Below are 27,706 nucleotides of genomic sequence, written 5' to 3'. Positions count from 1 at the left end.
ACGCACCACCACCATATTTTCAGCGTTCTGTAAATTGCTCATCCATCGCATTCAACATGGCGGCCCCCACAGTTATTCTGGATAATGGCGCTCACCACGTAAAGATTGGATTAGCATCCGATAAAGAACCAAGGTGAGAAAAAGCCAATAATTTCTACAATTTTAATAAGTTTTTAAAGATAACTGCTAGTAAAAAAATGAAGTAACTGAATAAGCTAAAGCACAATTCACCCTTTAAAATAGCAGAAATGAGGTCTAGTCCCACGCATATGTAATTATGTAAGTAAATTCTTCTTATTGGGCAACCAGTCAATTTCACTTGCTCACTGCAACTGCAAGCAACCATCCTGCCTGTGGGGGAACAGGTAGGACTAGGACTATGGTCACTCACACTAGTGCAAGGTTAGTATTAGTAAACTATGGACTACGGTATGCCAATGGCAATGCAGTACACAACACACAAAAGTCACCATTTTAAAAAATCATTAAAAAATAAAATTAAATTAAAATGTCACTTTTGCGACAAAAATACTAATTTCCATGTTACAGTTGCAATTTATTTTTCATTGAGTAACTTGGAGCTTGGCCTTTGGGAATAATTTTTGTATTCACCAAAGCGCTCAAAATTTGAATTTTGGGTATATTTTTGTGTACGCCCTCAATTGAGTTGGTGGATATTGGGTAGAAAATTTTCATTTTTCAATCTCTAGATCTATTTTTAATTTAGAAAAAATAATTAAAAGAATAAAATGAGCCAAGTTATGTGATGATTAGCTGTATTGGAAACTGACAGTGCCATAAAATCAAGCATTTGTCCCAAAGAGAAAGAGAAAATGACCCAAACATTGCCAACCTTATTTTGCCACACATGTTAGTATTACAAAGAACAAGCTTATATCATAATCTTGTTCATTGAATGAGTGCTTTAGCCCACTCTGGGGCTACACCGCTATTCCAACGCGTGTTGGAAAAGTCGACGCCAGACGGGTACGTTTTGGCCTTGAATTTCCAGCAAATTAATCAAAATTACGGCCTAAATTTAGGTCTATGTTATCAATTATATACTAATTTCATAATTATAATGTAAAACGGGTACTCACGGGTTCTTTTCTTTCCAAATTTTGTGTTTTCATCGCCTCTTCTGGCCAACTCTTGCGATGGATTTTGTCGCCATAGGATCCTGTACGTGCAAATCCAGGGCGAGTTGTCACATGACGCTCGCGAGTCTCTAGGGGTAATGGCCTTTAATCAAGGCGTTCTTTTTGCTATAATTTTATAATGACGCTTAAATATCGAAATCAATGTAGACGAGTCTGTGCAGGGGCATAACAGGGGTATATAAGAGGGGGCATAGTACATGTCGCATGTGGAAGATAAAAGTTACGTAATGTAAGTCCCGAGCACTAGCGTACCTAGGGGGGGGGGCAGTCTGCCCCCCCCCCCCCCGATGAGTCACAAACCCATGCAAATTACATATCTCTGCCCCCCGGCCCCCCTGACGAGCTTGAAAACCTATTTTGCCCCCCCCCCCCCCGACGAGCTTGAATACCTATTTTGCCCCCCCTGGCGAGCTTGAAGACTTTTTTTTTGCTTGTCAAATTTTTTCTGGTACGATTGAAGACCTTTTTCATTGAAGAGCCTTTTTTTCCTTTTTTTTTGCTTGTCAAATTTTTTGGCGGCCGACAGTTTTGCCCCCCTGTGGAAAATCCTAGGTACGCCATGCACTGCCCGCGCTACATGTATGTTGGTAGCCCTGGGACCTCTGGATATTAACTAATCCAATTTAATTACAGATGGCAGATTTTTTTATTATCTGAGTAGCCCCCCCCCCCCTTCCTTTCGTTCTTTCTTTCATTTTTCTTTCTTTCTTCCTTCCGTTGCTCCTATGTTTTTTTTTTCAGGTGAAATCCACTCGGGGGATGGCCAGCCATGCCCCCATCTGTTTATGCCTCTGAGATGTAGGCTATACTCATGATCTTAATCTTCGATTTTCCAAAGTAGGGGGGGTGCAATTTCTCAAGTAAAATTTGACAACCCCCCCAAAAAGGTTATCACAGAAAAATTGTCATTTTGTCTCGCGTAAGATTTGACAAGTAAAAAGAAAAGATGGTTACTAAAAATAAAAGACTCATTTTGTCCGTGTAATATTTGGCAAGCCTCCCCCCCCCCCCCAAGTTTAACATATCGGAGGCGCGATGGCTCAGTCGGTAGAGCAGGGGTTTCGGATTCCGGTGACCCGGGTTCGATTCCCAAGTGGTGCGCTAGTGCCCTTAAGGCTTATCCTCATTACCAGGTCCCTCGGAGAGGACCTTAAGCCATTGGTCCCCTGGTTGCTTGCTCACAGGCATTCGTGCTTTTTTAGCAGTCAGGTAAAAAATCTCGATATAACATAACATTAAAAAAAAGTGAAGGTCATTTTGTCCTGCGTGAAATTTTAAAAGTAATAAAAAGATGGTCACTAAAATTGAAGTTCATTTTGTTTGTGAAATATTTGGCAAGCCCCCCTCCCAAAAAAAGGTTTTAACTAAAAATGATTGAAGGCCATTTTGTTCCTCTTAAAATTTGTCAAGTATAAAAAAAAAAATCACTAAAAAATGAAGGTCATTTGTCCCACGTAAAATTTGACAAGCCCCCCCCCCCCTAAAAAAAAATGAAAGGTAGCTGATAATGATTGAAGATCATTTTTTCTTGCATAACATTTTACAAAAAAAAGTGTGTCACTATTTGGCGAGCCCCCTACCCTCCAAAAAAAAGGTTTAATTAATAATGATCGAAGGTCATTTTGTCTCTCGTAAAATTTGACAAATAAAAAAAAAGTTGTCACTAAAAAAAGAAGGTCATCTTGTCGCGCGTTATATTTGGCAAGCCCCCACCCCCCTAAATAAGTTTGTCATTAAATATAGAAAGTCATATGTTCAAAGTAAAATAAATTTGGGAAGCAAAAAAGAAAAGGACAAAAAAGAGCAAAGAATATGAACAAAATATCCCCATTACAAATATTGCTGTGATTCTCATAAGGAGGTGGGGGGGGGGACTTAACTTTGTACGAACGACATTTTTTTTTTACATCCAAAATATTGACTATGAATCTCAAAAGGTGGAACGGGCCAGAAATGCTCAACCCCCCCCCCCCCCGATCTGCCATTGATTCCAATCGATAATGACTTTTCCCTGCAATACTGATGCTTGAAATCAAGATACTGAAGATTGATATATTGTAATATAAATTATGAACGTCTGACAAAAAGATAACCAACCGATCACCTGACCGATCAGCTGACCAGTACGTGAATCACATCGTAGTTGATCAGTCCCCACAGCGTTTGGAACGCTCACCAAGAATTCAAGAAAAAAGACTGAAAATGTAAGTTTGACCTCAATCCATTAAATTTCAAATGTCGTAGAAGTTTCCTTATCATGTTTAAAACTAATTAATACCTAAATTGTTACCATCCACTATGTATTAAGGCGTACATTTGCCAAAGTTCTTGGGTGCAAATAGAAACGGCAATGTCTAACCGGTTTTATCACTGATGTCGCCTATGAGGTCCATACATGTAATGTTACCATCCACTATGTATTAAGGCGTACATTTGCCAAAGTTCTTGGGTGCAAATAGAAACGGCAATGTCTAACCGGTTTTATCACTGATGTCGCCTATGAGGTCCATACATGTAATGTTTGGACCTCATTGGTACTAGGAGTGCTTTAGCCTAGACTCTAAGTCTAAAATATTGATAAAGTTTAAAATTCAATAACTTTGTTATCCGATTTTGATGATATTTTCAGCATTTAATTTTTTGCTCTGTGAATTTTAATCTATTTATTTAGATATGAATATTTTCAGCCCAGACCATCCCTTTAAATATAGGCTAGTAAACCGAGGAGAGAGATGACAGAGAAACAAATGAGGAAAATCACAGCTCTAATCCTACGCCCGTACCGGATGGTACCACTTATCTATATAACCTTGTCCTCTGTTAAAAGTGTTAGGACTCTCTGTAATGCTTTGCCTAATATTAGGGCTGTCTGCACCAGCCCAAGTTTTCAAATAATCGCACTATTTCTGATCTGGCAAATTATCCCAATCTGAACAATCTCAAGATTATTTGTAATGGAGACGCAATCATCGCGATAATAGTTCGGTGAATTAATCTTGAGATTGCAATCCTAAGTCAACTTAAGATTATTTGCTAAATAGCATGCTATTTACAAATTATCCCGCTAATTGGCAGGTGCAGATGCACTCAGATTCGACTGGGAATTGTTTATTCATGGCGTCGGACCATAATGCATTGATGCCTCGCTCGAGCATGAATTCTTCTTGTTCTAGTGGAGATGGGGTTTCTTGAATCTCGAGATTAATCACGAAGAGGGTTGATCGAGCTAAAATCTCCAGATTGGGCAAACTCGGGCTGGTGCAGCACCACCTATTTTCTCTTGTACTTGGGGACAAATGCTTGATTTTTTAACACTGTCAGTTTCCATTACAACTATTCATCATATGTCTGAAGTAAATCAAATTCTTTTAATCTTTTCAAAATTAAAAGTAGAGATTGTTTTTTGACAATTCTGAAGCAATTTTACTCTCCACCAACAGAGGACCTACACAAAAAGTGCTAAAAATGAAAGTTTTTAGTGCTCTGGTGAATAGAAAAAAGTGATCGCCAAGTTACTAAGAAAAGATCAATCACAACTAGGAAATTTAAGTATTTTCTTATCCAAAAGTGATATTTTAAAGTGTATTTTGTGTACTGCATCTACATGTAGCTATTCACCGTCGGCAGGGTGATTGCAGTGAACAAGTGGACGGTATTAACGATCGCAATTTAGTGTCACTCTCATTATCACATGCGCCTGTTGAGTACATTCATTCATGTTAAATAAGCAAGTAAAAAATAATGATGAATAGGCTAATATAAAGTGGACGGTATTAACGATCGCAATTTAGTGTCACTCTCATTATCACATGCGCCTGTTGAGTACATTCATTCATGTTAAATAAGCAAGTAAAAAAGAATGATGAATAGGCTAATATAAAGTATAACAGCTGGTACATGTACCAGCTTGCCATTTACCAGCAAAAAAGCTGTTCTGCCGAGTTCCTTTGGGAGTTACCATAAACAGAAACAAGAGAAACGGCAACAGTTGATATCACAATAATGAATGGGTAACTCATAGCTGTCTAGCTCTAAAAAGTGGCAGTGTATTGAAGAAAAGAGATAGAAGCACTTATCCAATGTAAAAGGTTATATGTATGGCTTATTTTCTCGTGTTCTTTGCTTGGGGATACTATAGTGTAAATACTTGATTTTTGTCACTGTCAGTTTCTATTAATTATTCATTATATAGGCCTAACTTGACCCTAAAGTATTGAATTAATGATTTTTTTTTCTAAATTAAAAAGAAAGTTTGTGGTTTTCCAATCCTGACTTTCACCAATAGAGGGCCTCCACAGAAATATGCTGAAAAATAAAGTTTTTGAGTGCTTGGGTGAATTGAAAAAACAATGATCCCAAGTTTGTAATGAAGACAAATCATTGATGAATGTAACTTTAGCGTCTTTGTTACAAGAATAAAATTGTCAAGACTTTATAAATGAGTGTTTCATGCTGCATAGACTCAACACAGACAGGGTGGTTGCAGAGAACACAAGAGAGAAGATGATCGAGAATAGGTTAGTTTTTGTAATTTCATCAAAAAAGTGGAGTAAAATAAGGATGATAAGTATAGATCTAGACAGTTGTTACTAATCTGTTCAGTGGATAGCTATTAAACAAAAAGTAGAAGAGTGGTTTTGACGAGAATGGAAAATAGGGGTTGATAAATAACATTGAGATATATAAATGCAAAACACTTTTTTTTTTTCAAAAGTTGTGTTGTATCAGATTTTGTAGTGTGCGCAGGAGTGAAGCCTACAAAACTGAATTTAATCCAGCAGAATCTTTGATATTTGTTTTTATAACATCCAGACACATTCCAAACTGCATCACCAAGTCAAAGAGCGAAAGGAGAAAGCAGTTTATAGGCAACCAGATTGAAGAATGCAGGGATCTCTCGGCCCTTTACTACATGCTACCATTTCAAAAGGTAAGTAAATGCAACCTGTTAGGTCTACTCTCTAATTACTTGTTAGAGACTTGGATTTGAAGATCTTCAGTCCCTACCCAAATTCTTGGTTTAAAGTTGGGTTTAAAGGTCTTTAGTCCCACATACTTGATATAAAGTTGGTTTTGAAAATCCAAAGACTCATTTGGGACTCGGCCCATGAGTCCCAGTGCGAGTCCAAGTCTGAGTCCTGCACATTCGAGTACGAATACAAGCATGAATCCTACAAATTTGGACTCGAGTCCGGGCCTAAGTCCTACAACACTGCGTAATAAGTTGATAATGATATTTGGTTTAAGTGTCTGGTGGAGGGTTCCAGTGACCCTTCCCCTTTAGAGCTTTTATTTTTTGCTTTTCAAGAAAAAAATATAACACAATAGTTATTCTTGTTATGGTGCTTTATTTTTATAAGGGGAGGGTAGTAGGCCTAACTTTTTGTCATTCTTGGATCCACCCATGAGTATTAACATAACTCACAATGATCAAACTTATATGAGGTTTGCTTGGTTCGAAGCTTATGTTTATTTCCTTTCTTTTCTTGAAGGGTTACCTTGTAAATTGGGACGTTCAGAGACAGGTATGGGACTACATGTTTGGCAAAGAACTCCTCGGTCTAGATTGCCCCGAAACGACGGCCGTCGTCACAGAACCGTACTTCAACTTCTCATCCATTCAGGAGGCTATGAATGAAATATTCTTTGAGGAGTACCAGTTCAAGGCCTTGCTTAGAATAAATGGTAAGCAATTTATTGGTTTAATTTGGTCTACAAACAATTGGTCTACTTTTCAGATAGGCTAATAACTAGGGCTGGGCTCAATTACGTAATTAATTTAAAAAAAATTAGTGATTTTCATTGTATTTGAAATTTTGAAAGGGAAAGTAATTGTAATTGTAATTGAAAAAATATAATTGACTTCATTTACTGTCAATTACTTTACAATAAACTTACTTAATTTATGATTTAATTTTATGACCTTTTCACGTCAACTGCTTCAGCATCTAAGAGTGTAATAGGCACAATCCGTTCTCTTACACACATGTAAGCCTTCATCTTGTCAGTTTCTCTGTAACTTAGAATTACATGTATGTTGAAATAGGTGGTGCTAGTACATACAGAATACAAATTATTTAATTTATGAACTTTATAGAAAGTAATAGAAGTTGGAATTGTAATTGACAAATGTAATTGGTAATTGTAATTGAAAAGTAATTGTAATTGAACATTTCTACAATTATGTAACTGTAATTGAAGAAAGTAATTGAGCCCAACCCTGCTAATAGCCATTTTATTTTGTGAAGTTTTTTTTTTGGGGGGGACGGGTGGACACAAGATAACCCCCTCCCATGGGCTCCTTTACAAAGTTTGAAATTCATACACCATTATCACCACCTCTGAAAATGTGGAAAAGGCTTATGAAAAACTAAAAAAAAAAAAATCCATATTTTATTGTTCGAAATAGACATGAAATGAAATACTCAGAAAACTTGCTTTGCCCAATTGATCGTGGGGCTCTATCCCTGTAATCGTTGAACACCAAACAGGGTAGCAGCAACTCCCATCTTTTAAAGTCTTTTGGTCTGATGTGGCCGAGGTTTGAACTCCTGACCTCCCAGTTGTGAGACGGACGCTCTACCAACTGAGCCAACACACTGGTGTGGTTCACACCACTGGCGGATCCAGGGGGGGAAGCCAGCCCGTGCCCCGCTCCCCTTTTGAGAGGCACAATTAAAAAGTTTTATGTAAAAATGCCGTTAAAACAGAAGTGTGGCCCCCCCCCCCCTTTTGAATGTGAAGACCTTTTTTTTTTGCTTGTTAAATTTTTCCTCGGCAAAATGTGCCCCCCCCCCCCCCTTTGGAAAATCCTGGATTTGCCCGTGGTTAGCCCTGAAAACAAAGTTTGGTGTTCAAGTGGTAAAGATGAAAATTGAAAATCAAGAAAGAAAGATGAGAGCAAGAAGTACATTTTGTGGCATAGTCCTTAAGATGACTGTATTAAGAGATAGATGGGAATGAGTGATTAGATGAGTTGAGAAGTCCTTGAAGTGGTGTGTAGATGAGCAGCAAAGAGTAGAAGTGGGGAAAAGATGCGATCCTGACTGGTCAATATTGTGATACCCTTTTCTTGAATGTATTTTTTAATCTTATAGCTGGGACTCTGAGTGCGCACAAGAGAAAGTCTGAGAACACTGAACATCGTTGTTGCCTCATCGTAGACAGCGGTTACTCCTTCACCCACATTGCACCGTACTATAACAGCCAGAAAGTTGCTGAAGCAATATACAGGTATTGTATAAACGCTTTATTTTCAATTGGTCTAATGCCAATTCATCCAATTACCAACTCGTCTACGATCATTTCGTCTAGATACAATCAAGTTCGTCCACCATCGGCATGCCTTGGTCTAATTGCCATCTCGTCCACTCACCATTTGGTCTAAACGGTTGGTCCAATTAATAGCCATTTAGTCCATATACCATTGGTGTAATTGGACTAGGTGTTAATTTGGCATATGAATGGAAATGAAATAGATATTAGACCAACTGGTTATGAGATAAAATGGTCATAGACAAACTGGTGATTCAACGAAGTGATGATTGGATCAAATAGTTATTGTACAAAATGGTTGATAGACGAAATGTTGATGGACTGAATGGGCATAGAATACATGTAAATGAAGGTAAACCATGTGGTGAGTGGACAAGTTTGCAGTAGACAAATTGGCAATTAAACATAAACAGGAGATATTATAGATAATACACGTCAATGAAGGCATTAGTAGACACAGGTTTAATACCCGTAGAACAGTTATAACATGCATCATAGCTGAGACTGTAACAAGTGTGTGTATTTTTTCTAATGGCCAAGCAAAATCATGTATATTATTTGTGTTATAAATTAGTGATGTGGATACTTATTTTAAGGTCTAGTCCACCCCCAGAAAATGTTGATTTGAATCAATAGAGAAAATTAAAACAAGCACAATGCTGAAAATGTCATCAATCTCAGATGTAATATAAGAAAGTTATGACATTTTAATATTTCGCTTATTTTTCACAAAACAGTGATATGCACTACTCAGTAGTATACAAATGAGAGAGTTGATTATGTCCCTTGCCATTTCTTGTTAATTGTTTGAATTATTTCAATTTTTATAGATTTTACATTAAGGACGTACTTGACTAAACCATAAATTGTTAAAACGTTTGTAAATCCACTTGTCCAAGGGAGGAATAAAACTTTGGTCCACAGGACAATGAGGAGAAAATTAGAATATTTCATGTAATAAAATACAAATGAAACAGTGAGTCAATAATGTCATCAGTCCACTCATTTGCATACTGACCAGGATGTGAATATATTAAACTGTTATATGAATTTAAGCAAAACTAAAAAAAGGGCCATACTATTCCTATTTTACATCTGATTTTGATGAAATTCTCAGTGTTATGCTGGCTTGATTCTTCCCTTTTTATTAAAAACAACTCATTCTTGGGGTGGACTTGTCCTTTTATAAACCATTCTCATATCAAAACTATCACCAGTCATTATACATAGTCATAAACACCAGTCATTAACAAATTTTCCTCTTTGCCATTACATGATAGATTAATTTGATTAGGATCCTTAACACCATTTTTTTTAAATGGTTTATTTCAACAAGGGTATCTATAGCGGCTGAAAAGCCAAATTGCATAACCCTTTACAATCATTTACATAAAAATACAATCAACATGACATAAAAAAGTTAAATTTACATGAATTCTACATCATTAGAAATATTAAAACACATAGAAAGGTTGTTTATCATGTTGGGGCGTATGTATTAAATTATGACATTCTTCCCCATCATGATAAACCAAAATTGAGAATACATGCGGCCAAATAACATAAAAACAATGAGTTCTGACTATTAACCAGAAATTAGCACGGAAGACAAGGGAATAAAGAAAAGAAAAAAGAGAGGAAGAGAGAGAAAGTGTGTGTGTGAGAGTGTAACAATGAGAATTTTTATTACTATCATAGATCCTGGTAGATTTATGATTTGGTTTGTTACTGCATTTATCACCTAAAACAATAATTCATCCAATCATTCATGTCATATCTCTCGAAGCTGAACTTCTAAACACTGTACATGTATACTTTTGAAAAGCTGGATTTTCAAAGAATCCAAACATATATGCGTAGGCATTTTTTATCCAACGATAATGATGATTTATCAGTGTTTGCTTTGCTTCTATTGAAATTACATGTAATTGGACTTTTGGATGGAGCCCACCTGACCTGTGTAAAGGGATCAGTGACATGACATTTGCTCCTGCGACAATTGCTTTGGGCTTTATTTTGTCTATTATAGATGTAGCTAGGGTTGGGTTGCATTAGAGTCTTATGTTAGGTTGAGGGTTAGGTTTATGGTAGGGTTTATTGTAAAGTCCAGTTTGGTGTTTCATAAAGCTGTTCATATAAAGTTAAGAGCGACTTTAAGAACGACTGGTGATCCCATCTTGCGGTATTATATTGAATTGGTGATGGTTTAGCACGTAAGAAAGGATCGCCGGTCGTTCTTAAAGTCGCTCTTAACTTAAAAACAGCTTTATGAAACGGCCCCATGGGTTGAAGTAGTTCATTTCATTTGTGAGTGGAATTTGTATAGAGCAGAGCAATTTTTGCGGGAGCAAATGTCATGGACCAAATTTGAAATGTCCATACCTGTAGGTATAGTGACTACCAATTTTTTTAGAAAGTTTGAAAATTTATATCTTTTTAAAACTTTATCCATAATTGTTCAAACTATCCAATTGTCTGAATTTTTTTGGAGGGGGGGGGGGGTTGATTTCCTCTTTAAGAGCAAAGACCAAAGCTGTAACCTACATCTAGATTTAGGGTTACTCTAGAGAAGAAGATGAAAAATTGACTTGGAAGATAGAGAAGCTAATTGGAAATGCTTCACGTGCATAGTCCTTCTAGTCATTCACAGGGTTCCCACAGTCATGGAAAATCCTGGAAAAAATTGTGGTCATGGAAAATCAGGGAAAAGTCAGGGAATTTGGAAAATTTGTGAAAAGTCATGGAATTGCATTTACCTCTTGGGTATGGCAGCTTTCCAGTTTGTTGTGTCTCACAACTCTCATACTCTGTGATCGTACTCTGCTATTATAATTGGTGTTCATGATATTTCCATTTTTCCCAGTTTTGTGACATCCCAAATTCTACATAACTCTCGGGACGTCACGGAAAGTCATGAATAGCAGCAATTTAGTCATGGAAAAGTCATGGAATTCTGTTATCAAATTTCTATGGGATTCCTGATTCACCTTGTGTTATTTAAGTTCATCTGCCAGTACACCATTTATAATTCTTTCTATGGATTTTATTCAACCGTTGCATCTATTTTCTTTTCAGAACCCCCCCCCCCAACTTAATAAGTTACATCTTTCTTCTATCCTACATGTAGGTCATTGACATTTTGTAAAGATTAGATGAAAATGTTCTTTTTTCACTTTCAATATCAATTTGCATCACAGGAAATGAAAAAGGAGATTTGGAGCAAGCTAGAGATTCTCTGATTTGGAAGATAATCAGAGATTACCCTGCTGTGCGTGCCCACTTTACTCATTGAGGGATGAAAATATATATATATATACAAAATAATCCCAATAAATTTCTTGCAAAGCCTGTTATTAATGGTTTATAACTTAATATAAGGAGCACTGTTCTCCAAGTACTGCAAGGGCCCGTTTCACAAACCTTGTCATAAGATTGCAAGATCAGTTATAAGCTACTGAAATCCATCAATCTGATTGGCTGGTTGTGAATTTTTTTTATGGAAAGCGTGCAGTTGTTTTTTTAACTCTTTTTTAAGTCTTTGTGGAATGGAAATATTTAATTTATTGGCTTGTATTTAAACTGTATGTATACATAATACACAACTTGAAATGGTTAGATTTTATTTCCGTTCAACAATTTTTTCAAAATATAATCAAAGTAACAAAGATACATATTCAATATAATCGATAATACAGACAAATCAATGAAATTTCATAACAAATTTTGAATATAAATTAAACAAAACTACAATTTGTTGCAGTAATATTATCAATGAAAAGAAACAAGAAATGAACGGAGGGACTTGCCAAGAAAAGCAAAAGCTTGTAGAGAAGGCAAGCCCCTAAACTTAGTTTCAATGCTAATTATAAACAAACTATACACAACAAAAAAAGTAAGTCCCCCCTTAAACAAACATCAATAATTTCTGAACCAATGCGAGTTTTTAATATATTTTTACATGAGCGTGTAGGTAATTTTATAAGCTACCCCTGAGTAAACGTTATGGACGTATTTCACTTCATGCTTCAGTGAGCACCGTCAGAAGGCAAAAATGTCACTTTTCAAAAGTCACAAGCCAAATATCATGACTTTGATTCCATTTTATTGGAACTAATTCCACATTCTCATCATAAAAAGTAGTCAGAAGGCTTGTAAAAAGTACTCCCTAAAAGACGATACAACTTTTTTGGCTAAATTTCACGGTTGAATAAACACAAGTCAAAATTTGCTATAATCGGATTTTTTACACATTTATATCAATAAAAATGATAGAATATGATGACAGTTATTTTTGGAAGAGTTTCTTCAACAATATTCATCGTTTCACGGTCCAATGAACATTTATTGAAAACAAAAAATACGATTTTCAAATATCATAGGCAAGTATTGGTTCATTTTGGGAACTGAAAATGATCTTTTCTCAACTTTTTTGTTATGTTAAAGGGGAATCCAGCCTTGGCCATAAAATGTTGTGTTGGGAAGGAGAAAAATAAATTAAACATAATGGTGAAAGTTTGAAAGAAATCGGACAAGCAATAAGAAAGTTATAGCTGCTTTAAAATTGAGATCACTATAGTATGTAGATTTCAAATTGGCAACTGGGTAAGTAAATTATGACAAGGGGCAAGGACAACTTTTCCATAGGCCATGTACTTTATTATCAGGGATTTGTGGTTTTCTCCTAAGTACCCATTCCCCTGGGGTAGCAATCTAAATATAACCCAGGTAGTATATTGTTTTATGTCCTCATGAAAGAAAAATATAATTTGAAATAAAACTTTTGGGAAAAATGACATTTTAGCCATAATATGTATTGGAGTACATAGAAGAGTAGTCCTTGCCTTACATCACTATGACATCCCATATGCGGCCAATTTGAAGTCTCCATGGGTATAGTAATTACCAATATTTACAACTTTTAAAAATTCATAACTTTCTTGTTATTTGTCCAATATTGTTCAAACTTTCACCTATCAACTTGTCTGATTTTTCTCTTTCTTATTAAAATAAGTTTTTGTTTGGGTTGGATTCCCCTTTAAACATGCTTCAATGATTGAAAGGCGTTTGATTAAATATCCACGCTTGAATGAACATGTGGAACGCGATTAGCTCTTTTGTACGTTATTGGAAAAAATGGATATCTGTCACAAACCTCCTTGCATAGTTCATTTGATTCGATTTTTATGAAAATCCCGACGTTTAATGCATCAGTGAGCACATAATATTCGAAAATTATGAAAATGAGAAAAAAAGTCAAGGCCTTGGCCCCACTCTGTGTCGTATCGAATGGTTATTTTGGTGTGCGCGCCTTTTGGATAGTGTTACTCTGAAGCCATGTACGAAGTTCCATGAAATAACTATTGGCAGAAGTAACAAAAACCGTCCATGAAACAAACCCTCATTTAAATTTTGACTTCGTCTCTCATAGACTTGTGTACATTATGGGTGCACATGTTTAAGAATAAGTAACCCCTTATTCAATATGGTGGAACTTTTTTTCACGGCTGTCTTTAGCAATGTCATTTGGCAGTAATGTTTATCAACATATGGGCAGAATTCTGTACAAATATGAAATCGATTTGTTTATTTATGGATGAGTGAGCACACATCAAAGTGGGAAAATTGGTATTTTCAATGTCACAGACTCATTTTAAAGGGTAATAAAGTGAATATTGGGGGCAAATTCGGTTTTAAATAAGACTTTAATTGCTAATGTTTTTATCATACATCATTTTTATCACCACACACTTTCCGAACTTTAAACATTTTCATTGTTGAGCGAGCACATTCGAAAACCTAGGAATGATTACTCTTTACACTGCATAAATGTATTCTTTTCCTAACAATTTCTCATGATCAGTTTAATTTATGGACAAATCAGTGGTGGGTCCAGAATTTTAAAATGGGGGAGGGGCCTATAATGGGCGGAGCCACCAACATTTTCATTTTAACATGATCTAACAAGTTGTAGAGGATACTACCATAAACCCCTATGATGATACGTCACAATACAGGGGCCGGGGAAGGGTTTTCAAAGTGGGGGGGGGGGGGGGCTGACCATGCAAAAAATCACAATCGTATGGTCATTTTTACATTTTTTTTACAATGTAAAAAAATGTAAAAAGGACCAAAAGTGGGGGGGGGACTGAATGTCCCTGCCCAGCCCCCCCCCCCCTCGTTTCCGCGGCCCCTGCAATACATTGTGCTCACTCAACCATGAACATATGATATCAAAATTGTGTGTGGAGTGGCTAAATGATGAATAGTAAAACAGCATAACACCATAAAAATCACATAAAGACAACATTTGCCCAACTTTGTATTTGCACAATCTGAAAAACGACTCTTGTGACTTTTAAAAATTGTCATTTTTAATTCAATCTTTAATTACTCATGCATGACTCAACCGATCAATCTTATTTTTCCCCAGGAGTTGCTTAATGAGTGTAGAAAATCACCTACGGAATATCATATCTCAAAATAATTCCGTTAAAAAGTTACAGCAATTTGATTTAGGGGGACTTACTTTTTTTGTTGTGTATATATATATACAACTCTATACAAAAATCGAGACGGACACAGAAGACAAACTTAAAACAAGTAATCCACAAATATCAAAATAAAACGAATAAGCGACAACAAAAATAAGAGAAAGTAATTCAAATAATAATAATTACAGTGGTAACACCAAAAAAAAGTACTTACAAAATAATAATAGGGAGAGAAAAGTGGCAAAGGAAAGAAAGAGGGAGATAAGGGAGGTGCAAATAAAAAGTGCAAATGAAAAGAGGAACATGGCAGGTGCACAGGTTGTAAGGTCGTAATGTATTGTATCATATTGTAGTGTTGTTTTTTTTTTTATAAGTAAAGTTTGACAAACTTATTGGCAGTTAAAGGTTAAATTAATTATGTAGTTTTAGTTTAGGTTATGTGTTAGCTTGACTTGTTGGTGTGGAGTATTGAAAAATGAGCATCTTTTTAAGTTTGCGTTTAAAAATATCAAGGTTTGTAGATTCTTTAAAGTCGTTGGGCAGGGAATTCCAATACACAGGTCCAAAAAAGATAAGAGTTTTTTGCTAATATGTACCTACATGTAACTTTCCTGCACAGGATTGACACCATGGTAATTTGAGGTGATATGACATTTGCTCTGGTCTTAAAGGGATGGTCTAGGCTGGAGATATTTATATCTCAATAAATAGAGTAAAATTCACAAAGCAAAATGCTGAAAATGTCATCAAAATCGGATAACAAATAACAAAGTTATTGAATTTTAAACATTTGCATTATTCTAGTTGTAGGCATGTCTAAATGAATATTCATTAGGTGCGCTGATGATGTCATATCCCCACTTGTTCTTTTGTATTTTATTATTTGAAATTAGGTTTATTCAAAATATTTCTACCTTGAAGAACTAAAACAATCGGATTGACAACTGATTAATTACATTGTATTTAGTTATTAATTGCCGCAACTTATTTCATCATAATGGAGACACCTCATTTACACAAGTATGAAAAATGAAACATTTATGATTTCATGTAATTGTTTTTGATGATGATCCTTCAATGTCAGGATTTTATATCAATAAACTTTTGAATTTGAATTTTTAATAACATGTAAGAAAAAGAAAAGTGGGGATGTAAATCATGAGCCCACGTAATGAATATTCGTGACAATGTGCATATACCGGTAAATGTTTTCACAAAATATTGATAACTTGTAATTTGTTATCAGATTTTGATGATATTTTAACCATTTTGCTCTTTGAATTTTACTCTAGTCATTTAGTTATAAATATTTTCCATCCCTTTAATATCTCTGAGGGCATAGAGTTAGAGTTATGATTGTAATAGAGTTTTAAGGTTCAGAATATTGTAAAGATAAGGATTAGGGTTAGTTTTGGAGGTTAGGTTTAATTTTTAGCTTTATAATGTGCAGATTTTCCATCGGAGCAATTGTCGCCGGAGCAAATGTCGTGAAATATATTTTGAATGGGGAGGGGAAAGAAGATCTACATGTACTTATTTTCTGAAAATTGAATTGTACATGGGAATAATATAGGGCCTTTTCACACGTAAATCTTGAATCATCATTGTAATGATGATTGCAATTTGTCTTTAGAATCATCGGACCTTTCACACGGAAAATTTGAACCGTAATTAAAGTGAAACTTAATTGGAATTCACCTCTGGAGAAGAATTTGAATTTGTGATTGTAATTCGTCAGCCTTATTTTTTGCTGGAATCATCGTTCAAATTATGATTTTTCTTTACCGTGTGAAAGGGCGGATAGAATCTTATTTCCAACAGCATGCCTTTCTTTTTGTGCTCTTTTGTTTTTCTTTTCCCTTCCTCTTTTTCTTCATTTTTTTCTACTTTTTTTTTTTTACATGACTTGAAAAAGCATGAGGGAGGGGGCTAAATTGCCCATCGAAGGCCGCCCCTGTTCCTAGATCTTTACCCATGATGCAATGTTGCCATGGACTGCTCACCTGCCCCCCCCCCCCTGCTGAGTATAGCCGAGAATGTTACTGTCATCCCTTTGATTTAAAGTAAATGACCAGCAAACACATAAACCGATAGGAATTCCAATTCCCCCAGATATAATGGAAGCGCTTTTTCATTCGAACACACAATTGTAGCTGTGTACATGTAGGCATTTGAGCCTTTCACTGAGTTGACCATGGTGTTGCATTCCTATTGGACAAAAAAAAACACTGAATTCTTCAGAATTTGTGTAAGGATATTACAAAGCTTTTTATGCATTGGAGAGTACAGTACTTTTAATGGGATTTATTTGCCATTATCACTACTATTCTATCCTAAACTTTTTCTTTCAGAATCAATGTTGGAGGCAAGCTATTAACGAATCACTTGAAAGAGATCATCTCGTACCGTCAGCTTCATGTCATGGACGAGACGTACGTGATGAACCAAGTGAAGGAAGATGTATGCTACGTGTCGTCGCAATTCTACCAGGACATGGAAGTTGCAAAGTGAGTTCTTAGCAGTGCACTGAAGTTTTTCATCTTAACATTAACAATTTTTTTATACAGTGCATCCCACAAAAATGGAAACCCGTTTTCAGAGATAGATTTCACAATTATTAAATACGTTTTTACCATAAATTCGATACTTATGGTAAAGATTGGAATCTCATCTCTAATTCGTAACCAACAGCTTAGCAAATCGTTCATTCATGGCAGATAGCAAACAATAAATATTGAGACATGTCAGAAACGATTTGCACAGAAACTCGCGTGTGAATCTGAATCCACTCTCATTTCAGGGATCAGTGAGAAAATCTTAACAAAGAATACAAAAGAAATGCTAATGAGCCAATCGTAGAATAAGCATGATCTTCGTATCACAAACTAATCTTGTCCGAATTTTCAGCACAACCTGGTTTTGACATTAAAATTTCAAACTCGTCTTGCTCGTTAATGTTTGAAGTGTTTCTCTCTTATTAGGTATCAAAATAAAGAGGAATGATTGAATCATATGATTATGTAAATGAAATTTCCTAATTCATTTGCCTCTTATGAATGAATACTTTGGAATCCTGGTATCCTTTTATCTGGTACGCACTGTTTATAAAAATCAAAAGCACACACAAGAATGAGAAGAGTATGTTCTGTGTAGCCTGTTGTAATAAACAGAGTTTGGAGGCAATCGGTGATTTTCCTCCTTAATTAAAGGACAATCATGTATTGATAATCGCAAAGGAACCATGGTGTAGTAGTTCTGACCCCTGTCTCAGAGGGTCATGGGTTCAAATCCCTCTCTGAGTGTCTTCTGCAAGAAATTTCTCTATACTTTGCTGCACCCGACCCAGGTGAGGTTAATGGATACCTAGCATAAATTTACTCCTTGAGACGTACATGTAGAGCCTCAGCATCATATTTATATTAAAGCAAGTATTATACTTTTCTATTTTTAAAGTTGAATAATAAGTGAAATGTAGAGTACATGTACTGGGCCTATATTCTACTGAAAGGGGAAGTTCACTCTGACAAAAAGTTCATTGTAAAAAAGCAGAAAAAATAGTAAAAAATATTGCCGAAGTTTTGAGAAAAATCCATCAAAGAATTAAAAAGTTATTCGAATTTAATTATGTGATTTGTAGCGTCATATATATGCGAGCAGCATTCCTACTTAGCAAATGGTAAAAAAAGCAATGAAATGTCATTTTCTCAGAAAATTGGAAATGGTTTTTACTGTACCTTTTGTATATCAATAGACAAATAATTTCACACCCGATCATGGAAAGAAAACAAAAATAAGTCATCGGGAACCATAAAAAAATGAAATTCATGCATTTTATATTACATAACATATAGGGCAGCTGCTTGTTTATGATGTCACAAATCCTAAACTTAAAATTCTAACAACTTTCTTGATCCTCAACGGATTTTCCTCAAATCTTCACCAATTTTTTAAATTAATTTTTCTGCTGTTTATAAATACAACAAACTTTTCTTCAGGGTGAATTTCCCCTTTAATTGTTACAAATTTTTTTGTTCTCAGATTGAAAGGAGCAGAAAATACGGTTTGCCGGGATTATGTCCTTCCTGATTTTCACTCCGTCAAAAGGGGCTTTGTCAAAGAGGAAGCGTTTGGAAAGCAGAACCCCAATGAGCAGGTATTGTCTCCATTTTTTTCCTCCATTTTTTGTTTCTGCTTTTAAAGCAAGAGCAAACTTGCCTATACTGTGTGTGGTCTCTCACTGACTATAAACAGCTAGATCTAGTCTTAAAATATCCATTATATCTAATAACTAATAAAAATACAGTAAATAAATTAGCCTGCAATTTTAGGGAAAATTAAATCTTTGGAGGTTGAGTACTTATTTTGCTACTTGCTAACATAATTATTACACTATGAATGTATTGATTAGTGTTTTTATACGCCTGTCCTACGGGACGTATTATAGTATCACGCTTGATGTCCGTCTTTCTGTCCGTCCGTTAACTTTTCCTTGTAAATGCGATAACTTCAGTTTAACTTAACCTAGGCTCATATATTGTGGTATGTATGATACTAGAATGGATCCCAGGATGCCTATCGATTTTGAGGTCAAAAGGTCGAGGGTTAAGGTCACAGTGACATGTTTTTATATTACCCTTCTGCAGTCCTTGTAAACGTGATAACTTCATTTTAACTTAACCTAGGCTCATATTTTGGTGTGTATGATACTAGCATAGATCCTAGCAATTCTATTGATTTTGAGGTCAGAAGGTCAGAAGGTCAAAGGTGAAGTCGCCACCTTCCACTTTTCTTGCTTAACCAATATCTCCATTTTCCACGTTACAGGCGGGCGTATTATGTGCTCGCCTTTTTAGCGACACTCTTGTTGTATTTGTTATCATTCAGGTGATAATATCATTCAAGTTTAATGATTTGTTGTTTTTGTTGTTGTTGTGTTTGTGTTAACTGTCAATGCACTCATGTTTTGGAAGTTATTCTTCCAATGCCTGTAATGATGATTGCCAAATCTTGATACTAATGGTGTTCACTCCAAAAGAAACAATCATGCTTCTCGATAGTGCATATTGTATTGTTTGATTATTTCAACACCAAAGAAGGAAAATTTGCAATCACTGGCGATGTGGTCAGGGTGCTACATAACTTTTTCAAAGCACTTGCCCAGTCGGGCAAGTAAAATTTTAAATAGTTGGAATATACTTGCCCCAAAATCTATTTCACTTGCCCGAAAAAATCCTTGAAATTTTTTTTACCTCTTCAATGGATAGTTATGCGGTTATTTGAACCATTTACCTTTTTCTCTCTTTTTGAAATGAACCCTTCTACCTTGTTATTGCGTTTCTTTTTCCAAAGTGATTTTATCTTGTCTGCCATGACCAAAATTAGGGTCAATATCATATCATATTGACCCTAATTTTGGTCATTCTACTGTGAGAATTTTGCTTGCCCAATTCGGGCAAGTAGTTTTGGTCTTTACTTCAAAACACTTGCCCAACTCTAACTTTTACTTGCCCCGGGCAATCGGGCAAGTGCTTATGTAGCACCCTGGATGTGGTATATATTTTAGCAAACGAAAACTTAACAAATACATAAGATAAAGATAATAAAATGTGAAATACAGTTATACACTCCAATCTACTAGTACATTAATTTTTTTCCTACAGACTGTACGCATGAACAATGAGCGTTTCGCTGTACCTGAAATACTCTTCCATCCATCAGACATCAGTATACAAGAAAAGGGAATCAGCGAATCAATTGTCCATTCCATCAATGCTACACCAAAAGGTAAAAGGGTGACCTAGTTTTACTGTCTTACTTTTTCATTTGTTGCAAACTATGGTTATTCACAATGTACCCTGGGATTTTTTTTTTTTAAAGATAAATGGGGCTTCTTTAGTGTTGTGTTGGGATCGTTCTATTCAGATTGGTAGCATCAATGATGACGCAGGAATGTTCCATGTACAATATAATCAAGAAACTTTATTAATAATCAATTTCCAGCAGTAACATATCTAGATAGAGTTGTAAAGAATATCATAATGTAGATCTTAACTCTGTGATGATCTCAGCTTGTCTTACACTCAACCCTTGGATGCACCCAATATATAATCAAGCTTCAACACAAATTATAATCCAAGAGTTTGGGTATAGGACAAAAGGGGGGTTTAATTATTGGGAAGGGGAAGACAGTTGTTCTCTGATGAGGTTTTTTTTTAAACTATTAACAATAAAGGGTTTTTATTGGCTTGGATTAAATAATGAATAAGGGTTCTTAGAAGGGGGTATGACATCAAGGGATGGTTCTGAGAAGGGGGTATGGACATTATGCTGTCTAGACTATATGTATGTAGTGATTTATACGATCACTACATGCCATTAGGTTGAGATATTGCCTTTTGTTTTTATTTTTCTTTTATGATAAGCCTGAAATAAAATCGAATCTTCATTCAATCATTTTTATTTGATTTGTAAATGCCTTTCACAAGTTATATGATTCTTCTCCAGGGGCCCGTTGCAGAAAGAATTGCAATAAAAAAATATTGCGCAACTTGATTTTCAGCCAATGAAGCACCCGTATTCGGGACTTGCCCTTGATATTTTGACTTGCGTTTAAACGCAACTCTTTCTGCAACAGGCGCCTGATCATATATTTCAAAATAAAGGTAATACATGTACTTCAGAAAGTAGGTGATCATTTTATTTTTGCCTGTGTAGCCCCCAGAGCTGTTAACGTACATTTGGAAATCAGTAAAGCACCATCAGCGAACAATTTCAAATCAAAACTTATAATACATCAATTCACTAATAATAACAAGCACATCAGGGGGCTGTTTCAAAAAGTTGTTTGTAATTTAAGAGTGACTTTTAAAATTACTGGTGATCCTTTCTTGTGGTAAATGATATTCACCATTAAATGTTCATTGGTGAATATTTAGCACGTAAGAAAGGTTCACCAGTCGTTCTTAAGGTCACTCTCTTAATTTACAGACAGCTTTATGAAACACCCCCCCCCCTCGGTATCATAAAGCTTAGCGATCGATCATTGAGCTGATTTCTACGATTAATTGCATTGATTAATATGTACGTTCAATCAGCTCCACCTTCGATCACCAAGCTTTATGTTTAAGGGCCATGGAGCTCTTATAAGGTGCAGTAGAATATACACATTATTGATGAATAGTCTCTGCACTTTATAAAAGTACTTTATTATTATTCATCATTATCTTTATGTTATTTTTGATCCAGAAATGCATCCTCATCTTTACCGGAACATCGTCTTGACCGGAGGAAACTGCTCCTTTCCAGGATTCAAAGAGAGGGTTGAGAAGGATGTGAGATCTCTCGCACCTGTTGAGTATGGTGTCCAGGTCACGCTCCCACAAAAGTATGTTCCTCGATCAAGATCTATTGGTTCCATGACAATAAGCCAGTTTGTAGTTCCTTTCTGCGCATGAACAAATTATTCTGCGCATGATCAGAGGAAGGTCATTTGTACTAAAGTGACATGGTGGTTTAAAATTCAATGAGATAAGCACCAACTTTGATGCCTTGATTATTCATATATTCTTTTGAATTGTGTCTTTCATTTACATAAAAAAACAACAACAATGCGTCCACGAACGACCGGTATTTCACAGTTTGCCAAGTACATTGTGCAACATGCTATGGTATGCATTCAAAGTAGGAATGCAACAAATACCTTCATAAAGTGTTCATTGGTGTGCTATTCTAGTCACCTGGTCTATTCAATTTCTTCATCCTGCTATGTAAGGCATTCTTACGTACATGTAATATCTTGCTTTGAAATCTGCCTATCATAATGAAAGAAATGAAAGGTCATTTGACCAAAATTGTCCATGAAGTAACTACGAACTGGTCTATTGCTTTAGAGACAATTGCTCCGCTATAAATTCCACACACTAAATCGAATGACCAACTTCAACCCTGGATTGGAGTAACTTTACAATCCAATGTCATAATTGATATAAGTGGAGCATTGTGGCCCAGTGGATTAGTCTCCGGACTTTTAAACAGAGGGTTGTTGGTTCAAATCCCAGCCATGGCGTAGTTTCCTTCAGCAAGAAATTTATCCATATTGTGCTGCACTCGACCCAGGTGAGGTAAATGGGTACCTGGCAGGAATAAATTCCTTGAAATGCCACCGCGCTGTAAAAGGCTGCGGGGCTACAGCCAGGGTAATAATATCCAAGTCCTTTGGAAGCGCATAGAGACGTTATTTATAATGTGTTATGCGCTATACAAGAACTGACTATTATTATATATGAGAGCAATGATTCTCGGTGTAGTGTTAGAACACATGCACACGAGACATTATATCACATAGACCCTGTAATCGATTCATGACATTGGATTCTAAAGGTAAGCCCTAGGGGAGAACACTGTACCCAGACCTGCCAACCTTCTACAACCCAAAAAGGTATTCTGAGAAGGATAAAAAGTATTTTTTGAGAAAAAAGAAGTATTTTAAAAAATTTGTCTCAACGTAACAATCGCTAGCCTGTTGTAGAGAAATCGGTGAAAAAACATGTGAAAAATGACTCTACTTGAAAATTCACCATTTTCAATATGTGCTCGTAGGCAAGAATTTACTTGTTCTTTTCATGCACAAGTTACTGGCCTGACAGTGCTATTTACCGGTCTGGGACCATCGGACCAGCGCTAGTGTCACGCTTGATACATACTCCATGATTGGAAATTTTTTAAAAAGTAACAAATCATACCAAAAAAGTATTGGCATATTCATAGCAAAAACGAAGAACAAATACTCTACAAAGGTTGGCATGTCTGTATACCCTACCCTAATCCAACCCTTAACATAAAATCCTATTGCAACCCTAACTCTTACCCTATATCTTATATGAAATAAGCCTGGAGCAATTGTCGCAGGAACAAATGTCATGTCACCTATTTAACACATGCTTTATTGAACTGTAGTTTGAATAGGCTGTGTTTTCACAATTTATTAATCATAATGGTTCAAATATGAATGAGGTAGCCGTTTGTTTTGATAGTGATGTTTTTGTTGAAAAGTTACAAAAAGAAATGAAGATTGATGATATCCTTACTATTGCTCTCTTGATTCTTCATTAAAAATTCAATTTTAAGAAACTTTTGGAAGTAAAAGGAAAAAATATGGTTTACCATTTTGAAGGAATTAAAATTCAGATTAGAAATTAAGGATGCCCTTATACAAAACACACAAAAAAAATTGCCTTTTATTTTGAAAATTTATCTTTGTTTTTGTTAAACTTTTGTACATGTATGCATTTTTTTTTTTTTCAAATGCCAATGCTATGGATTGATTTAAGAAGGGGAAAAAAAATTTACACAATCAATACGTTTTTTTCTATTTAGCTGAGCAGGAGTGCTTCGGGCATATAAAGGCTCTAAGACACTGTTCTCATTATACTTTCTAAAACTGGTTTACTGGAAACCGGTTCAGGAAACCTGTTTGGAAGATCGCTTTGCTAGCGCTTCCATTTGATCACCCGAAAGTGGTTTTCAAAACCGAAATAAATCAAACTCTATCTTCAGTCATTTACCCCCCCCCCCCACCCCAACTTCATCTCAAGATTCCCTCAACCAACTTTTTTTTCCTTCATTTCCCATTTTCCAGCCCTGTGACGTATGCTTGGGAAGGTGGCAAGACGATGACCGAGTCCAAAGAATTCTCCAAACTGACCGTCACCAGGAAACAGTACGATGAAGAAGGACAAAACATATGCTTTGACAAATTTGATGTATGATGCCAGTTTGCTACAGTAGTTGCAAAAGGACTCAGATGCCAACATACTGTTTCTTTGTGTTGGTGATAAAACGCCATATTAAAAGGAAAACATGTTCGCGCACCCCAACGGTGCAGAAACGCCCTTACACCAAGCCCTTATGCATACTCCTAAGGGCATTTTTGCGCAAATGTGATGCGCGAAAGTGTGGTGTTTAGGGCGTTTCTGCATCGACATGACAATTTATTTCCACTGTGTCCATTCACTGATATAGTGTAATAATAATAATAATAGTTGGATTTATAAAGCGCTTTTTGCCAGAGGATACAAAGCGCTGCTATTATTACCCCGGCTTTAGCTCGAGCTACCATCACCGGCGCTCAGTACATGCAAGGAATTACTCCTGCCGGGTACCCATTCACCTCACCTGGGTCGAGTGCAGCACAGTGTGGATAAATATCTTGCTGAAGGAAAATACGCCATGGCTACGATTCGAACACACGACCCTCTGTTTCAAAGGCGAGAGTCAGAACCACTAGACCACGACGCACCCACGTGTAAGAGCAAAAAGTTTACTACTGATTTGGACGTTTACTACAGCTTTGGACGGTCAGCACGTCAGCAACTAAAATTCAAATTTGTTCAAAATATATTCTAGATATGGCGTGCATTCATACATTTATCATTCTCTTGAAGATTCAGTGTGATTCTGTTTGCTAACTAAGGAGATTGAGATAATTTCCTGTTGAAAAAATTCTGATATGGATTATGGATTATGATACATGTAGTTGAGATTGATTGGATCAATCGTAACTCTTTGTAAGATGCCAGTCATTCATAAAGTGGCTTGTAACTTATTGTACGAACAGCTTTATGAAACCAGAGATGCCAACCTAAAGGGATGGTTGTCAGGAATATTTACCATATTTGTCAGGAACAAATGGGAGTTTCTCAGGAACATCCCGCGAAGTAGCATCGTTTATACGCTCAACCACCCAATCGCCATTGACATTGTGCATGCATGAACCGCGGCTTGCACTCCGCACTTCGCTGTGTATTCAGCAGCAGCGCGCGGAGGCGCTTGCAATAGAAATCTCAGTAGAGAAACTCCCGTTGGTTTACCGTTGGCCACACACACGCTGCATGCACGATACATGTATACACAATACACGCATATACATGCACAATACACGCATATATACACATGCACAGCAAAGCAATACACATGTATTGTAGTTGTTTTTTCCGTAACCTTTTTATTGTTGCCGTAACACCGTAATTGGAGGAATAAAATCGGAACAAATACGGCGAATCCGTAACGGTTGGCATCTCTGTGAAACACCCCCCGGGTTTCTCTATGTACAGGTATCAGGATCACGTAGGTTGTGGATGGAGGAATTCTTTAAAAGTTTTCACCAGATCAAAAAGCCAATTGTATAAACTTTGCAATCAAACACAACTCAATGTTTTGTGGGGGGGGGGGGTTCTTTAAAAAAATACTTAACAGCTGTCTTATGGTTCTATGAATAATCAAATTATGTATGATTGCAAAGTTAATCATTTAGGCATTTCTGTATTTATATACATTCAGATTTCTCATTCTTTGAACAAGCGTACGTGTACTTCCACTTTTAAAGCAGTTCACTCACAAATACCAAGCTCTTGCATGAGATGATAACAATACAATATAGCCAGATCCTTTGGTATGATATTAAAGATAAATACAAGTTGTGGTAATGATCTTAAAATGAGTTCGAACAGAATCCAATAAAGTTACCACCCAAGTGTTTGTATGTATGAATAAAAAAATATGTGCCAATTGGCTGTGGGAAAAACTGTAATTGCTGAGAAATAAGCAAAATAAGCACAAAATTCCATCAAATGTTGGGTATTGTTCAAGCAATATTAGTACACTGTCCCACATGTGCCTTTTTGTGTTAGTAATCATCTGAGCTATTGTTTTTCAGCTAAAATTTCATTTCACAAAGACAAGTTTATTTGAATGTACCAGATCTAGATCTATGTTAATATTGCGGCAATTAACCTTGATTTTAAAGACTTTCTCATGAAATAATTGTTTGCTGCAACTACTTCCTTTTATCTCTAAATGTGATTTGCCCTTTTTCCTCCTTTCCAAATGCCTTTTTATATTGTGGTGATATTTGTCCACAATTCTCTCCTTTTTTTCCCCTCAAAAATTGGGGCTCCCGGCAAAACATTGCTCTGTATAACATTGCTCTGTTTGGAGATATGCATAGAGTACCGAAGTGATGACATCACAATAAACTTTTTTTTTGTATTTCCGTGTTTTTGATACCATATTTTGATAGAGCATGAACAACCCCCCCCCCACACCCAAATTTGGAAGTAATCTGTTAATGTGGGCCTTAGAAATGACCTCGTGAATACATAATTAGTCCCATTAAAGTCAATGTATTAATGGCTTGGTTCCTGACTCTTAGAACCAGGCCAATAATACATTGACTTCAATGGGGCTAATTATGTATTCATGAGGTCATTTCTTGGGGACCCATGGACCGATTCCCACTAAATTTGGGTTGTGGGGGTTTTGCATCATGGTCTATCAAAAATGCTGACATGCAAATATGGAAAATTGATGACGTCACACTTCGGTACTCTGTATAGCTGTATTCTATGTAAATACAATTTGTAATAAATACAAAAACTGACAAATACTCTATGCATTTGTTGCCTTTAATTATTATTTATTGCGGTTACATTTCAAGAAAGTTAAAACACACACTATTTTACAATTGACAATGAAACGATTACAACATCAAGAGATTGGCAAGCTTATTAATAACAGATATACTAGTACATGTAAACGTATGTAAATTTACAGTCAACATTGTGCATTGTTTACAGCTATTATGTTACATGTATTTACACATTCTCATTAAAGATTTTCACAGGTTTCTACTACTGCAATGGATATGTTATGTACATGCAAACTATCATAATAAAATTGCTCAACATGAGCAATGATCTATTCAACCAACTACAACAAAATAAT

At 36.0% G+C, this 27,706-nt stretch overlaps 1 protein-coding gene across 1 annotated transcript; it reads left to right on the top strand.

Moving 5' to 3' along the window:
- LOC129282932 (actin-related protein 6-like) lies at window positions 1-27,371 on the top strand. Its single transcript, XM_064114790.1, has 9 exons — window positions 1-133; window positions 5,973-6,090; window positions 6,653-6,845; window positions 8,258-8,393; window positions 17,278-17,433; window positions 18,965-19,079; window positions 20,587-20,710; window positions 22,172-22,310; window positions 24,564-27,371. Exons 1-9 carry the CDS (start codon window positions 57-59, stop codon window positions 24,691-24,693), a joined length of 1,188 nt encoding a protein of 395 aa, XP_063970860.1. The 5' UTR covers window positions 1-56; the 3' UTR covers window positions 24,694-27,371.
- Window positions 27,372-27,706: the final 335 nt, after the last annotated feature.

Source organism: Lytechinus pictus, unplaced genomic scaffold, assembly GCF_037042905.1.
Source record: "Lytechinus pictus isolate F3 Inbred unplaced genomic scaffold, Lp3.0 scaffold_20, whole genome shotgun sequence".
In the NCBI taxonomy this organism is placed as follows: Eukaryota; Metazoa; Echinodermata; class Echinoidea; order Temnopleuroida; family Toxopneustidae; genus Lytechinus; species Lytechinus pictus.
The sequence above is the reverse complement of the archived record's forward strand: the minus strand, read 5'-3'. Positions and strand labels throughout refer to the sequence as shown.